Raw genomic sequence first — 15,497 nt, forward strand, 5'->3', positions numbered from 1 at the left:
ACCCATCCTTCAGCAAAGTGGCATGATCTGAAAACCTTTGACCTACCTGATGGCACATGTGGGATGCCTGCTTCTAGGAATATGTGAACCGGAAGGGAGTGGATGCCCACTCACTTTTATGCAACAGACATGACCGCTGACTGGTTGAGTAGGTTTTCACTGATTGATAGGTAAATGAATGCTGAATAAAGCCAAATCCTATTAAGAGAGCAATTAATGAAGCGTAAAACCCCAATGAAAGTCATATAACAATATTCCTCCTGATACCACTGGATACAAGAATTCAATAAACAGAGAAGACTTCACTATACATAGTCTGGAAAATGTTACTGACTGTGGTTCAGATGCTACAGGGTCCAGTAAACAAAGCACTGGTAATTTAGTCCCCTCCACATCCCAAGATGACCTTGGGTAAGATGGTGGACCCCCTGAAAGCTCTGCAGCCATTACTGCTTTGTGACAGTGTGTGGGCGTAAAAGGTTGAATGAGAAACACACTCTAAAGCACTTTGGACTGTTAAGCTTTGAAGGTCCTTTAAGCTTTAAAGGCATTTAGCATAGCATTACAGGCAAAGCAGAAACTTCTTTGCCGTGCTAAAGTAGATCTTGAGATGATCAGTCGATGAAATTTTTCAAGAGGCTCCCAAAACTTTCCTTTCAGGAGTTTACATTGGGGGCGGGGGGTTATTCATTGATTTCCAACTTTTCATGTTGCTCAGCGGATTAATAAGAAGAAGACTGACATATGATGTGATGATTATTATCTTGATTAGCTTTAAGGCACGGAAAAATGCTCATGTTAACATCTTGTGACATCATTGTATGACTGCAGATTTGTTTACATGAAGATGAAAACATAACACCGTGTCCTTTAACCCTTACATAGTGTTCATATTTGATGCCTGCATATGGTCCAGGTCAATTTTGACCCAGGATGAGAATTTGCTCATAAACTTTCAACTGCAGATCTATTTGAACCATATGCATAACCTATGTGACAATAATAAATGGATGATTAATCCTTAATTAATGTTTCAGAGACCAGGGAGAGTGTTTTTCTTCATTTTTATTATTATTTTTTTATTTATTTTATTTCATTTTTTGATACCCCGTCAGTCAGTTTTAGCAAGCAGACTCGTGGTCTGAATGCTTAGTTATGAATTTCAATTCACTTCTGCCTCTAAGTTGTAATTTTCAGAACACCTTCACCACTTCACTACAGTCAGGTAACATTAGATATTTAGGTATAAATCTCTCAGACTGGGTACAGGTAAAATACATTTGTCTTCTTAAAACGGTAGAAGAAGATCTCACATGCTGGAAAACTATTGAAGGTGAAAATGGGATAAGAATTTTGGACCTTTTGGGACTTAGATACATGTACTACCATTACAACGATTAAAGCCTATCCTGGCCACTATCATAAAAAAATTGTTGTAATACCATTTATAAATAATAATATGAAATCAACAGTAATAAACATTAAATTTATATTAAAAACACCAAACAACTAGTCTGTGTATTTAAAGAAATGATAAGAAAATGTGTGCCTCTGTATGAAATCTGTTCCTTATGTGTACCATACATAATGACTCTATGCTGTTTTACTGTTTCACTGTTGCCAAGGCCAAGAATTAAAGTCCTCTTTGTCACTCTGTCAGCTCTCTCCTATATAAAATAGACACGATATACAACATGTTCAGTTTCTGAAGATTTTCTGAAACCATAACTGTCTTTGACTTTGCCCAGACCACACTTTCACATTACATACTAATTTGGTAAGGGTCTTGAAACGCCCTCTTGAGGTAACTAGTAGCGGAGGTAAACTAGCAGCACAACCTTGCCCTAAACCTAACTTTAAAAGCCCGTAGCTATTGTTACATGTAACAATTAATGTCAAGTAGGCATAATGTGCAGCTATATACGTATCTTGTCTATACTTCTTAGCCAATTCAGAGACAGCTGTCAGGGGGAAAGAACAGTTGCATTGTAAGTTACAATCACAGCTTGAATGCCTAAAACTCCTTACAGCTTTTGATTTGTTTGTAATATACTGATATGATGAGTGCAGCATAACCTTCAAGAGGTGCCAGGCTGACAGTGACTATGACAAATATTTCTTTGAGTACAAAGGCGTGCCATAATTCTAATTCACTTTTCTCAGCTTCTTTTATTGTTTTTAGACACTCCCAAAGAAAAGTTTTCACCTAATGCAATTCCGTCTTAAAAATGACATCACAGTCAAACAAACCTGATGTGTTGCAACATCCCAGCTCTTCACTCGAAAAGGCAAACAAATGAACAATGAAGGTGGCATCACTTAAGGGTGGACCGGGTGACACACCGCTAGTCGCTCTGGCACACCTGAGTTTGGAATCATACATAAAAGTAGATACATATTTTTTCAGGCCAGTCATATAAGCCTACTCAAAAAGAAAAAAATGATCAATGGAAGGAGGATAATATCTACTTAATTTTCCTAAAGAGTGCTCAGACCTCCAGTTGGGTGTGACATTTAGGTGCTTCTGGATTTGAAGTTCATCCAAGCATAATACCCATAGACTCTATGTTTAAGTGCCCAGCTTTACATTAGAAAAAATATATTTGCAGCCTAGTAAAACAATTAAACAAGAAGACAAAAACAACTGTTTTGGTCTCTATAGCTATTTTCTCTTTTTTTATAATCCACCTGCTTTCATTTAGTTTAGACTTAAAGTTAGCCTTGGCCACCTTGACTGACAGGTGTGGCAGCACTGGCAGCTGAAGCCCAACCCTATCTGCACCCTGTCACGTTTGCTAATTGGAATCACAGAACTGAACGTTCTGTACCTGTGGTGCATTTCAAAGCTTCTGTAATACTGGGGCGATCGTGGCTCAAGAGTTGGGAGTTCGCCTTGTAATCGGAAGGTTGCCGGTTCGAGCCCCGGCTCGGACAGTCTCGGTCGTTGTGTCCTTGGGCAAGACACTTCACCTACCGCCTACTGGTGTTGGCCAGAAGGGCCGATGGCGCGATATGGCAGCCTCGCTTCTGTCAGTCTGCCCCAGAGCAGCTGTGGCTACAACTGTAGCTTGCCTCCACCAGTGTGTGAATGTGAGAGTGAATGGGTGGATGACTGGATGTGTGAAAGCGCTTTGGGGTCCCTAGGCGGGACTAGTAAAAGCGCTATACAAATACAGACCATTTATTTACCATTTAATAGAGTTAACTGACAAATAACATGCACAACCCATGTACAGCACATCTAAAAAGTCTTTGCTCCAGTTCCAGTGAGTCGGATGTTTCTTTTGTATGGTCATTTCCACTATGTACCTGGCAGTTTATAATTAATGAATACTGCTCCTAAACATGGCCACATCTGGATAAAAAAGAAAAACGAAACACCAAGGCTTTAAAATGAAGATTTCGGGAGTTTAGAGTAAGTACTTTTTTTTTTGTCTTGAAAGACATTTAACGCTCTTTTTTGGGATGTTGGCTGACTTTTTCCCCAATTCCTGTTAAAATGATCCCATACTGCTTTAATAATACTTGCCTGTGCCCTGGGTATGAGTCTACTGCTTTGGCGGTGTGTTTGGGATCACCGTTATTAATGAAGTCGTCGCCAAATAGATGCTTTTTTGCATGGTGGCTCAAAATCTGACTATACTTATCTGCATTCATAATTCAATCAACTGTGCTTTTCAGCCACTGGCTGAAATTCAGCCCCATAACAGAACCCCCACCAACATACCCATTTCCTGGCGTCCTGTGTATATACTGACAACAATTTGTGAGTCCAAATTTTTTTATTCATCACTCCTTAAGACCTGCTACCAGCTATTCTCAATCCATTTCTTGTGTGATTGGTATACGACGGCCTTTTCTCCCCATTTCCCTTCATTTCTGATGAGACTTCCGCACACAGTAGATGAATCATCTAAAGGCCAGATGCACCTCTCCTGTGTCAGGTCTTTGCTGGATTTTTGGATATTTCTTAAGGACATGGGCAAAAATGTTGTCGTATACCTGCCAAACTGCAATATCGAACTACTGTTCAAGACCAAGAAAGTCTGGCTGGTACTTTACATTGTAGTTGAGCTCCACCACATCCTCACCACTATTACAGAAATGAGACATTTAAGATCAAAATGTGAGTTAACCATTATGAACCTTTACTTTAAGGCATGCATTTTTCTTTCAGTGGAAAAAAGTCACAAGAGGCTTACTGGAAGGCAGTGACACAATGTGTGCTGTTTATTACTGGATCTGTGACTTACTGTGCAACAGTATAATGTCATAAATCAAATGCATTAACCGACCTTAAAACAAAATCAGTATAGAGTGATGCAATACTCTGATCACCCAGTATAACGTTTTCTTTAAAGTCAGCCATTAAGCTTTTGGAAGCAATAAGCCATCATCGCTGCCAATCCATAATTAGTTTACTTCATTATTAATGTTTCTGCATGCACTGGTCTGTTGCATTAAAGACATTTGTACACACACAAACAAAGAAATGCAACATTGGTTATTACGCACTCACTCATACACACACACACACAGAAATGTTGACTTTTTGCTGAAGATGCTAGAGAGGGTTCTGACATTTGCTCCGAAGTATGAGGCTTTCAGACCAACAGGGTTCACTGTGACTGACATTTTTCCAAAACAGGTGGAACAGACAGAGTCACAAGATGACACCCACTCACCACCAAAAACAGCTCAGAACGTGAAGGACAACTGAACGACAGAACAAAGATGGCAGTGATTCCTGCCCTGCGTTGGATCAGAGCAGGAGGTCTGTGACTGAGGGCAGCAGTTCGGCTAACTCCGACTCGACATTGGCCGTTTGAGTGACGGGGTTTCCACGGAGGTCAAGGCGTTTCAGCTTGGGGCAGGATGCCAACGTCTGAAGATCTGCCAATGTAGAGATTTCTGCATGTTTGAGTTAATGAAAATCCCTTGCAGTGTGCTGTGGTAACATCAGTAACGATGAATAACATGAGCTCTGATGCACATATTCCAAGCACAGGTGTAAAAAGTACGATCTAAATGACAAATATGACACTGAAATATAAATTCATTCTTCTAAAAATAAAACGTGGAGCAGTCAAAACAACAATAGCAACTGTGATTGCCAGAGGAAAAAAAAGAAAAACAGTAACTATCCTCATCATAACCTGCAAATCACATTAATTCCTCCCAAGTGTAGCAGGGGAAGTGAAGCATGAAGAGGAGGGAGTCTGTGGTGATGATGTGTTGATAAATGTTTCTTCGCTTCTTAATGATGCTGTTTGTTCGGTGAAATTGCGGTGCTGTTTTTATTTACCAGATCGATTCAGACGTAGGTAAAATAAATTATTCATGTATTGAGCTGAAGAGTTGTGTTAAAAGTGCAATTTTCTAAATGCTGTAAACACAATCTTCGTGCGTAGCGTGTCTTTTACATCAGCTGCTCGCACTCTTTACAGGATTGTTTTGAAGCACTGAGCCACTCAGAACTAATTAACACATTTCTTGAGTCACTAGTTCCCTGTGAAAAGACAAACAGACAATATAAACTGATCCCTATGACACTAATTCTGAAGGATGAATGGAGATCCAGAACACACTACTAACTAAAGGATACTGTTGTTTTTCAAGAGGACTTCCTCCAGTTTGGGAAGGTGATAAACTCCCTCCAGGTTTTCTATGGCGTTGTTATCAGCCTCCAAGACCTGCAAATATGAAGAAGTCATTGATTTGCAGGAGAAAAATTTCATCAATATCTGTCTTTCCTTTTCTAATCTATTGGTGCAGACACAAAAGAGGACAGAATCACTGTCCATGCAGGAGAGCAAATTGGATTTCAATTGCAGCTTCATCACCTCGAGACACTGCAACATGGCAAACTGAGGAGGCAGCCGCTGCAGGTGATTAGAGGACAGATTGATATGGGTAACCAACAACAGCTGGTCCAGGTGGCATAAAGTGGTCAGGTTCTGTTACGAAGAAAAAAAGAAATCAAATTGGAGCACCTCCCTAATCAGCAAAAAAGGTTTCAGGGAAATCTGATGTCTTGTTATTCTGACCCAACCTTGTCCGAAATGCTGAAGACGCGCACTTCAGCATACTCCATTTTCAGGATGGTGTTTTCAATCATAAACTTGCTGCACAGGTCACTGTAATATGCAGAGCGCATGGAATCCACTTCCTAGTGAATAAAGCCATTTAATTAGTGATTGCTGACTGCATTGTAGACAAATGCATTTATTGCCAGTCCCATATACTGGACTGTATATGGTTTATACTCACTTTGAGTGTTCTAAAATGAGCAAGCATCTCCTGTTCGTATCCCAGAGGGTCCAGTGCCCTCATCAGGAGAATAATGGTCAGTAAGCACCCTGCCGAGGCAAAGCTAGCAGTCAGTGGTTGTATAAGACCTTTATCACCAGCAACATCAAACTTCAATACTCAACCTAATCTTGTAATGGGAACAAGCACACCATCTCACCAATACATTCCTTAACTCCCATCATCAAAGCTGCCTTTCATGAAAATGTCAACTACACACCTGCAAAGTTTTGCAACCACATTGCACACAGTTATAATGCTAATGTATTATGCAATTATGTTTATAGGCCAGAGATTCTTAAAGATTTTATGGCATTCTCCATTTCAGAAGCTGAAAAAATACTCACACCCCACAATTTTTTATCAATCAATGACGACACAAATGGATAGAAATTGACTTTAGTGACGTAAAGGTCAACCAGATAGCATCAGCAAACATTTGCTTGTGTGTTTTTCCTGCAAATCATATTTATTCTAGTTAGTTTCACTCCATAGTTTTCCCCAGGGTCAGCCCAAGTAGTGTCTCTATGCCCCACTAGTGGGCTCCACTTCTTTTAGAGAACAATTACTCAAGAGATTAGCACTTAAAAACAACAACAAAACCATATTCTTAATTATGCAGGAATCAGATTCACATTTAGCATTATTGTTCTGCTCTGATCTGTCATTCTGCACGCATACATGAAAAGCCTGAGGCAGGGGATCGCTTCTGCAAGCACAAGGACATAAAGGCTGCATAAGTAGGGCACAGCGTGAAAAACAGGGGTGAATGCAGGTCGCAAAGCAGTTTGAAGAACAAGCAGCAAGGGTAGGCAGGCTAAAACACCTAAAATAGCACACTTTATGTGATATTTCTCAGCTGGACTCAGCTGATATGGGCTCCTATTTTAGATCACCTGTTATCAGCTGATTGTGGGCTGAGCTCAACTTCGTGGCCTGTCTGAATCGAGGCTTTGCTGAGTTTTACAAAATTCATACACATGCGCACAATGTAAAAAAAGAGTTACAGATCTGTTTCTGTGCGAAGCTGGTGATTTCCTGTAAACCCTGTAACATACAAGAAAAAGCACTTACATTTATTGAGCGGCTCCAGTTCTTGTAGCTGCTTGACCGACTGTAGCTCCGACTGTAGCACAGAAGTCTTTTCTACCGAGAGTTCGCTCCTGCAAAGAAAGACCATATCTGGTTCCTAATCCCTAAAGAAGGCAAACTACAAAATGTTTCAGTTGCTCCAAAAACAAAAGTACCTGAAAAGTTCCTGATCTGTGGCAGAGTCCCTACACCAACTCTCAGTTCGACCTATGAAAGTTAAATGTTCACAGTGTCATGAAAGTCATCGTCCTGCCTTTGAAAGAACACAGCATGCTAGATATGTATATGTGTCACCTGTGTAGAGAGCACAGTCTCTATGAGTGTGTTTTTCAGTCCAGTGCACAGTCAGGTTGCGTTCATTGGTGATGTCGCTAATCGTTCCAGGAGGCAGATTGCATATCTAAGCCTTTGCTAAGGAGAGAAAACCTCCAAACATGAATTATGTATTCCAAAAGTGAAACGGAAGTATTTGATTTGAACATAAATTAGTCACCTTAAAGCAAACCCGCCCAGGCACACAGTGTGAGTGTGCATACTAAATCCATGGCTGATTTCCAGGGCCAATACGGCAGCCTGGTAGAGCTGGGCATTATGACTAAAATATTAAATCTCCAGGCTTTATTGAGGCTTTGATAAGTTCATTTAGATTTACAAAGAGCACTGAGCACTTTGTTCCAGAGAAAACATTTTAGAATATACCAAAGAGAGAAGCAGCCTTAGGTAAAGAAGACTCCTGTTTCTGAGCGAATGACTGCATCTGGTTTAAAAAATAAAATATTCACGTGCAACTGTGAATGAATATGGATGTGAATGACAGCTATCGAGGACATTTTACTAATTACTGACCTTGCATATCAATGAGGGTCATTTCCATAACTACTGTGCAAATGCCATCACCCTATGAAAACGGTGTTAAGTGTGCCCACTTACACATTGCTTACGACCAATGTGTTACATACTGCACACTTAGAAGAAAATCCTGATTATTACTCCAAAGTTTTTCTCCTTATATGCCACTCCAATTGCTTTTAACTGCTTACCGGGAAAACATGTATCAATTTGTATGGTACTGGTATTTGCTTTTTCCCTACTCTTTACCCAAATGTAATGGTAACTCTACAGTCACACAAGGAAAACCAGTAGTTTGAGACTGAGACAAGACAGACTTGGTCTGTGACTGCTTGTTGTCAGCTGCCATCTTCAAAAAATATATATATAAGTGATAAAGTGGTAATAAGATGGAATGAGTCTGCTAACAGTTTGTGATTGAATTGGTTCACATTGGTAATTACAATGTGACTTGTTGTGGTACTAAAACTATAAATAAGGTTGCCTCACATCAAGCAAACCTGTGCAAGGTTAAAGGTGCTCGACATTTAACCTCTAGGCAACCAGCTGGTATTGAATAAATCCCAGGCAACCACCAATTTTTCCCAGTCGCCAGGAGGTTGCCATCCTAGTTTTACTCTAGTGCCACTGAACCATAAAGCAATGAAGTTGTTCTACATACTACTAATACAGTTGGAGTTTTAACCATTGTTCCATCTTGTTAGCTTGGCCTCTGAGGTCAGAAACGAAACTAATCTTAGAGATACTCTTTCCAAAAGTATTAACTTCAGCTATCAACTTTAATAGTCAGTCTAAACATGATGTCACGTATTACTAAACTCTGACAAGCACTCTGACAAGGAACTCCCTTCACTAGTGTGCTAAAGCCAGTGGAACATTCCACTGCAGTGCACTGATCAAACTTTCATGATGAAACCTTTTCTCTTGATGCACATACCACAGAGTCTTAGCAGCATGAGGTACGTGCAGAATGATAAGAGCAGAATGCTAAACCAGTACGCTGTTCAATCAGCAGCACACCAGGTAAAGTATTATTATTCTCTGCAGGGGTAACCTGTCAGTTTTAAGTCACAATGGAAAAGGATACCCAAACAGGGCTTTGTTTAAAGCGCGGATGGACACTCCTCCACTCCACTCTCTGAGGCTGACCGTCAAGGACGAGGAACAAGCCGACTGACTGCGCCTGACAGGACAAAAGCAGGGAGAACGTTCAGCAAGTCTAGACAGGGTACCATATGAAGGCAAATTTGTTTTAAAAAACAACAAAAAACTGGTCAGACACATCTTACCAGTCTTCACTTTTCCAAAACTGTCACAGTCTCCATGACAGCAGAGGAAAACTCTTTTCTTGCTCACACACAAACTCCACTTTGCACATGATTATATGCACATCATTAATACCTAAATCTACACTCTCCAGTCACTTCATCAGGTACACCTGCTCAGTTGCTTTTTTAGCTAACATTTAATCAGCCAATCACACGGCAGCAATTCAGTGCATGTAGACATGGTCAAGACCACCGGCTGAAGTTAAAATTGAAATGTGTTTTTAAGTGACACCTATTTGATAGGGGTGCAACGATACACAAAATTCACGGTTTGGTTCGATACTTTGGTGTCACGGTTCGATATTTTTTCGATACACAAAAAAATGTTCATGCCTTTTTATTAATTTGTCATTTATTAAATTTTCACGGCACATTCTGCACCACCTCTCTGTGCGTTCATCATTTGTTTGAAGCCAGCTCAACTCCTGCAACCACTTTTCTGAGAATACACGCTTCTTTTGTGGTTCGGACTCCTGACATTTCTTTGGAGGTGGAGGAACACCAAAGTAATTGCTTAAAGGAGCTTCTTCAACATCTTTAAGAGTTCTAAACAAATGTCTGTCCTCCTCCTGAAAATCTTATGTATGCAAACACGCGTTGCAACTTCTTATCTTGTGCGCGTTTTTTATTTTGACAGCGAATGCGCACCACTAATGTGTAGACCTGGTTATTTAGCTCGTCATATTGCAGCCACAGAAATTCTTTTGTCCATGAAACCATAAAGCTGCACTTTCTTTTTGCCTTATAGTCTGATTTGTCATAACTTTTCCGTTTTGTGGTAAGCTTTTCTTTGGCTGTCACGTCTTCACCCTGACCTGTCTTATTTGGCTCAGCAGAACTAAAATATATATCCTGCTGCTTTTACACACGCACTCACATAACGCTCAGCGATTCTCTGCGCGATCAACCTCTCACATGTTTAAGCTTGCTGCGGGAGATTTCACTTGTCATGTTTGCATAGTAAGCTAACGATTGATAAGACGATGTCAGAGGAATTGGTGCGCAAATTATAATCACTCACCAATCAGTACTGTCGCTCTCTATACACAGTTCGCGCGATTGCAAAGTGAAAGCAAAAAACAAGCGCAAATTCAAACGCGATTTCAATATGTCACATATTGACAGTGGCTCACCGATGCCAATGACATAATTACCCAGCTACATTTCCGAAAGAATGCAAAAGCATTGACATATATTTTTCCTTCCTACGATAGGCCGACGAGCAGAGCAGGGCAGCCCGACTGGAAAAATCGCTAGCCCCGGGACGTCGGGCTAGCGATTTTGCGAGCCCTGTATCTGATTGAGGAATCACTCATCTTTGGAAAAGAGAGTTTATTACAGAGAAATGTCTCTTTCCAAAATAAAAGCTATACTATGCGCTTCTTCTGGGCTATATTCTCAGCAGCATATTAAACATATCAGGTCCCCATAAGGAGAATCATGTGCTAACGGCTTGTTGGTTTGTCTGCTTCCACTTGTCTTTGCACTAGGATGCTATCGGGTAAATGTGCAGTCATATTCGTTGTGTTCCCACTAGTGCTGTCAGCCTTAATCTGAAATGAGGTTAACGCCACAACACGGCAAATCTCCGTTAACGAGCTACCGCGGATTGCCCCGTGTGTGGGGCTGGACAGCGTCAACGCATTAACGAGCTAACTGCGCTAACACACTAGTTCCCACTCATGTAATTGAGCATTGCGTGGCACATCTGACATACTGTTTTACTTTAGTCCATGACACGCTTACCTTCAGGGTCATACGTCACATGAAGACCAAAATAGTTCCAGACGCCAGATCTGAATGAGGGTGGGGGAGGTTCAATTTGCCATGTTGCAACAAGCTTAACTTCTGTCTAGCTAGTTTGCCCTGCGCTCAGTGAATCTGTGTTCGACTACTCCGCCTAGGCTGCACTGTCGAGCGCAGATCCACTGAGCGCTCAACACAGACAGCACCGTCAGAAGGAAAGTTGATAAAATAAATTAAAAATGTTGTATTGTTCGATACATATGAGTACCGAACCGAAAGCACTGTATCGAACGGTTCAATATCGATACGAGTATCGTTGCACCCCTACTATTTGAGTACCAGAGTTGTTGGTGCAAGACGGCCTGGTGTAAGTCTTTCAAAAAGAAATGGTCCACTGGGATTTTCCTGCAGCTCTAGAGTTCATAGTAAATGGTCTCAAAAATAGAAAATCCAGACAGCTTCAAGTTGATACAAAGGCAACGTTAATTTGCAAAGACTCACCAAAGTTAGACAAGTGGCAAATAAAAAACATGCCTGGTCTAATGAGTCTCGATATATGCTACAATATTCAGATGATAGGTTCAAATTTGGCATAAACATGAAATCACGAATCCATTCTGCCTTGTACCAACAGTGCAGGTTGATGTAATGGTTTGGGGGACATTTTCTTGGCACACCTTGGATCCCTTAGTGGAAAGGAACATTGTTAAACACCTGAGTTCATCCCATCATGTCCACAGTGAACCCATCTTGTGATGGTTGCTTGCCACGTATCATAAAGTTGAAATCATCTCAAACTGTTTTCCTGAAGATGACAGGAGGCTCGCTGTACTGAAACGGCCTCCACAGTCACATCTCAGACCAAAACAACTTTTGAGATGTGAAGGAACGGGAGATTCATATCACTTTCGAGTGGCCAGAAAATCTGCAGCAACTCTATAGACCTCTTTAGACCTAAATCTTTGAGAAAGTGCTTCCAGCACCTTTTTGAATGTGTCATAAAGGCTTAAGGGGATTCTGGAGGAAAAAGTACTAACAAGGTGTAGCTAAAGAAGTAGATGGTGAGTGCATATTCATACCCTTACATATCACAAATCTACAACATCTAACTAACTAAAAAAAATTTAAAAAGAGCATATAATTTTCTAAAAGGACAAATTAAAGTACTTATGTGAAAAAAATGTATCTGCAAGTCTACTTTAGAATATTGTCAAATTTAATTTCTTTAGGACAATGAACCCTAAAATGCCAGGGTATTTATTTAGGTCACCTTATTAAAAAAATAAAATAAAGAACAGCTCATCCTGAATTCCATTACAGTATTTTCTAAGTGAAGAAAAAGTGGAGATACTGACATTCACAGGCCTGGAGAAGGCCACAGCCACTCTCTCCTCATCCCGATTCACATACACACAGCTTATCATCTCTTCACGCTCCGCTGTTAAAAAGACAAAGAACTTGTGTTTTACAAAGCACAGCAGGGCTGAAATGTATTCTCGTTCATACTTACAGACACTACGACCAATAGACATACCTCTGCCTAACAGCCAGCGATAGTAAAACCACGCGCTCTGGTCATTAGGGTCAGTGAAGAAAGCGTTCTGTACAAGCTCATATTCTGAAAGAAGTTAATACAATTTCACTGTATTAGAATATACAATCTGACTTCATTTGCAAAATACCATCTTTTACTTAAGGATAATAAAGACTTACACTGCCCCCTATCAGTTGCTATTGGGAACTGCAGTTTACCTTTTAGTAGTTGCTCTTCACAGACCCGATGGGAATGGGTTTGAGGAGAAGGTGGGGGGGAGGACTGGGGAGGCTCACGGCATGGTGATGGGGGCTCTGGAGACTCTGGGTGAAGCAGAGGCAGAAGGGTGCTACGATAGTGCCAGCTGGAGTAGTTGGAAAAGTTGGAGCCAATAAGACGATCAGTAAACGCCAACTCCTGATCTACAGGCACGCCAGACATCTTTACAACCATTCGGCGGTAATCCCAGCAATGGACTGGGCAAGACAGAAACACAGAACATGCCAGAACATGAGTAAAAATAATGTAGCGAAGGACAAGGTTTAGATCGAATACTTTTTAAAAAAATGCATTATTACACATTTTTAACATTCAGCTCCTTTTTATTTTTTTCTCCCACTCACAGTTGCGGTCATCCAGGCTCAAGCAGCGATCACACAATGTCAGCTCCCTGGCCCAGTCCGGTCGAGGCAAACGGGCGGAGACCCAACCTCGGTGGTGCCAGCTGCCATAAGATTTTGGGTTCACTTTCAGGCAAGACTCAGTAAACGACAGCTCAGCCTCGTAAATCTTCTGCACTTCATCTTTGTCTCTGCAGAGGATATTGGGAAACAAAATCGTCATTCTCCTGTGACACCGCAAATGACTTACCATTCAGTAAAAAGGGGTTCAACTATGAATCTGTGAGTACTAACTTCACAGTCTCCAGGTGCATTAGGATTTCTCTTCTGTAGTTCCACAGGGTTGCAAAGTCAGGATTGGATGATAGGAGCTGCTGGGTGAGCTGAAGAGCCTCATCATCCCAGATACCCTCATTTCTCTGTCAAACAGGAGAAAGTGAGGAGGGTGAGGAAAACACATGGAGTGAAAAGCAGGCTGTCCTGTCCATTAGTTAACTATTTACAACTGTTAAATGATGACTACATTAGAAGACAGATGAAAAGGGATAAAAGGGGGCTGATATCCAAATGTGGACAAAATTGAATTGGTTTTTTCCTTGTTCTGACCAACCACCTATGGAAGGTATGGAACTCACATTTCTTCACATTTAGTTCATAAGATATAAATAAAAAGAAGCAGAATTTTAACAAAATGTTTCAATTTTTTTTTTCAATTTTTGTACATGATTAAAATTTTCAGAAAATTCTCTTTTTTAAAAGACCCACTGTAAAATAAAAAAAAGGTGAAAACCCTTTCTGTCATTTTATTGTTTAGTTATTACTTAATGTTGGTGTAATCAAGTGGAGTACATTGGAGTCTTTGCTGGACTGATTCTGGCCCCCAGGTCTTATGTTTGACACCCTTACACTAACCCAAAGACATGCTGCAGTATTGCTATTAAAACATAAGGCACAATATAATATTCCACCTTAGAAAAACAGGCATCACGTGCTGCTACGTATATCTTGAGCTTCTTCTCCCTCTCCTTTCTTTTCTCCTCCTCCTGCTGGGCTGTAGTTTTAATTTTCACTCTGCCATGCTGTCAAAAGCAAAAAGAGAAGGATATACCAGCAGAGTACAGTTTATTCAGCTGACTAGATGTGTAAATAATTGATCTACTGTAATTCCACATGCACTGGAAATGCCTAAATTTGAACAAGTATAGTACATGGTTCATCTCTTACCATCGTTGCTGTTAGTGAAGGAGGCTTCTTAAAGAATCTGTTTATGAGGGGTGACAGTCATGTTTAGGCCAGAGTAATGTTCACATGGCATACAGAAGCAAAGTGCTGACAGACTGACACAGAAGTTTTAACAAGTTACCGTAAAGAGCTCTCAGTATTCAGGTATACAGTGCTCAGTAATGCCAAAACACTGAATACAAGTATCACTGAATGTAAACTTAGCATGCTAATTAGCTCCGTTGTGGGCTGGGCTCATTCAGTTCAATGAAACGAGCACAGATTAAGCACAACCGGCGGTATACAACACATCTTCATTAACGCTGTACACTGAACGCAGCACAACTTATCCCATTAAATACATACCTGGTTTTTCACTGACGCTGATTGTGTGTTTTAGAATGCAGTTTGATTTGTCATGTCACCATCAGGAGTGCTAACGACTACAATTTTTTCACTTCCGTCTCATGACATCTACGTCACTGAGAGGCTCTAGCACAGCCGCCGTGCTTTGGTTGTCCTCTAGTGGCGAAAACGGCTCACAGCTGCGGAGTTACAGGGGCCACATAAGGTGATGACACTTAAGAAGATGACACTAGTTTCTAAGCGACTGGATGAGGCGTAAAGTCAAATAAGACAGAGGATCGGCGTAGTTCAGTTCAATTCAGGTTTATTCACAGCCAAAGTCGACTCAAGGCGCTTTGCTGTGAGGTAAAAACCTACAGTTTGGGAGAAAACCCCAACAATCGAGCAACCCCCGTGAGCAAGCACTTTGCGACGGTGGGAAGGGAAACACCC

The 15,497-nt window shown here is 40.9% G+C and overlaps 1 protein-coding gene across 1 annotated transcript; it reads right to left on the minus strand.

Moving 5' to 3' along the window:
- Positions 1-4,206: 4,206 nt before the first annotated feature.
- On the minus strand, positions 4,207-15,171 carry rabggta (Rab geranylgeranyltransferase subunit alpha). The gene is made up of 17 exons (XM_087836367.1): positions 15,066-15,171; positions 14,703-14,739; positions 14,447-14,557; positions 13,773-13,897; positions 13,482-13,669; positions 13,077-13,334; positions 12,859-12,942; positions 12,680-12,762; positions 9,338-9,433; positions 7,696-7,801; positions 7,557-7,608; positions 7,384-7,472; positions 6,271-6,359; positions 6,053-6,169; positions 5,844-5,957; positions 5,606-5,693; positions 4,207-4,911 (listed from the first exon to the last, which is right to left on the minus strand). The coding sequence occupies exons 2-17, from the start codon at positions 14,703-14,705 to the stop codon at positions 4,763-4,765; spliced, it is 1,752 nt and encodes a 583-aa protein (XP_087692493.1). The 5' UTR covers positions 14,706-14,739; positions 15,066-15,171; the 3' UTR covers positions 4,207-4,762.
- Positions 15,172-15,497: the final 326 nt, after the last annotated feature.

This window comes from Neolamprologus brichardi, chromosome 23 (genome assembly GCF_056152115.1).
Source record: "Neolamprologus brichardi isolate AB-2024 chromosome 23, ASM5615211v1, whole genome shotgun sequence".
NCBI lineage: Eukaryota > Metazoa > Chordata > Actinopteri > Cichliformes > Cichlidae > Neolamprologus > Neolamprologus brichardi.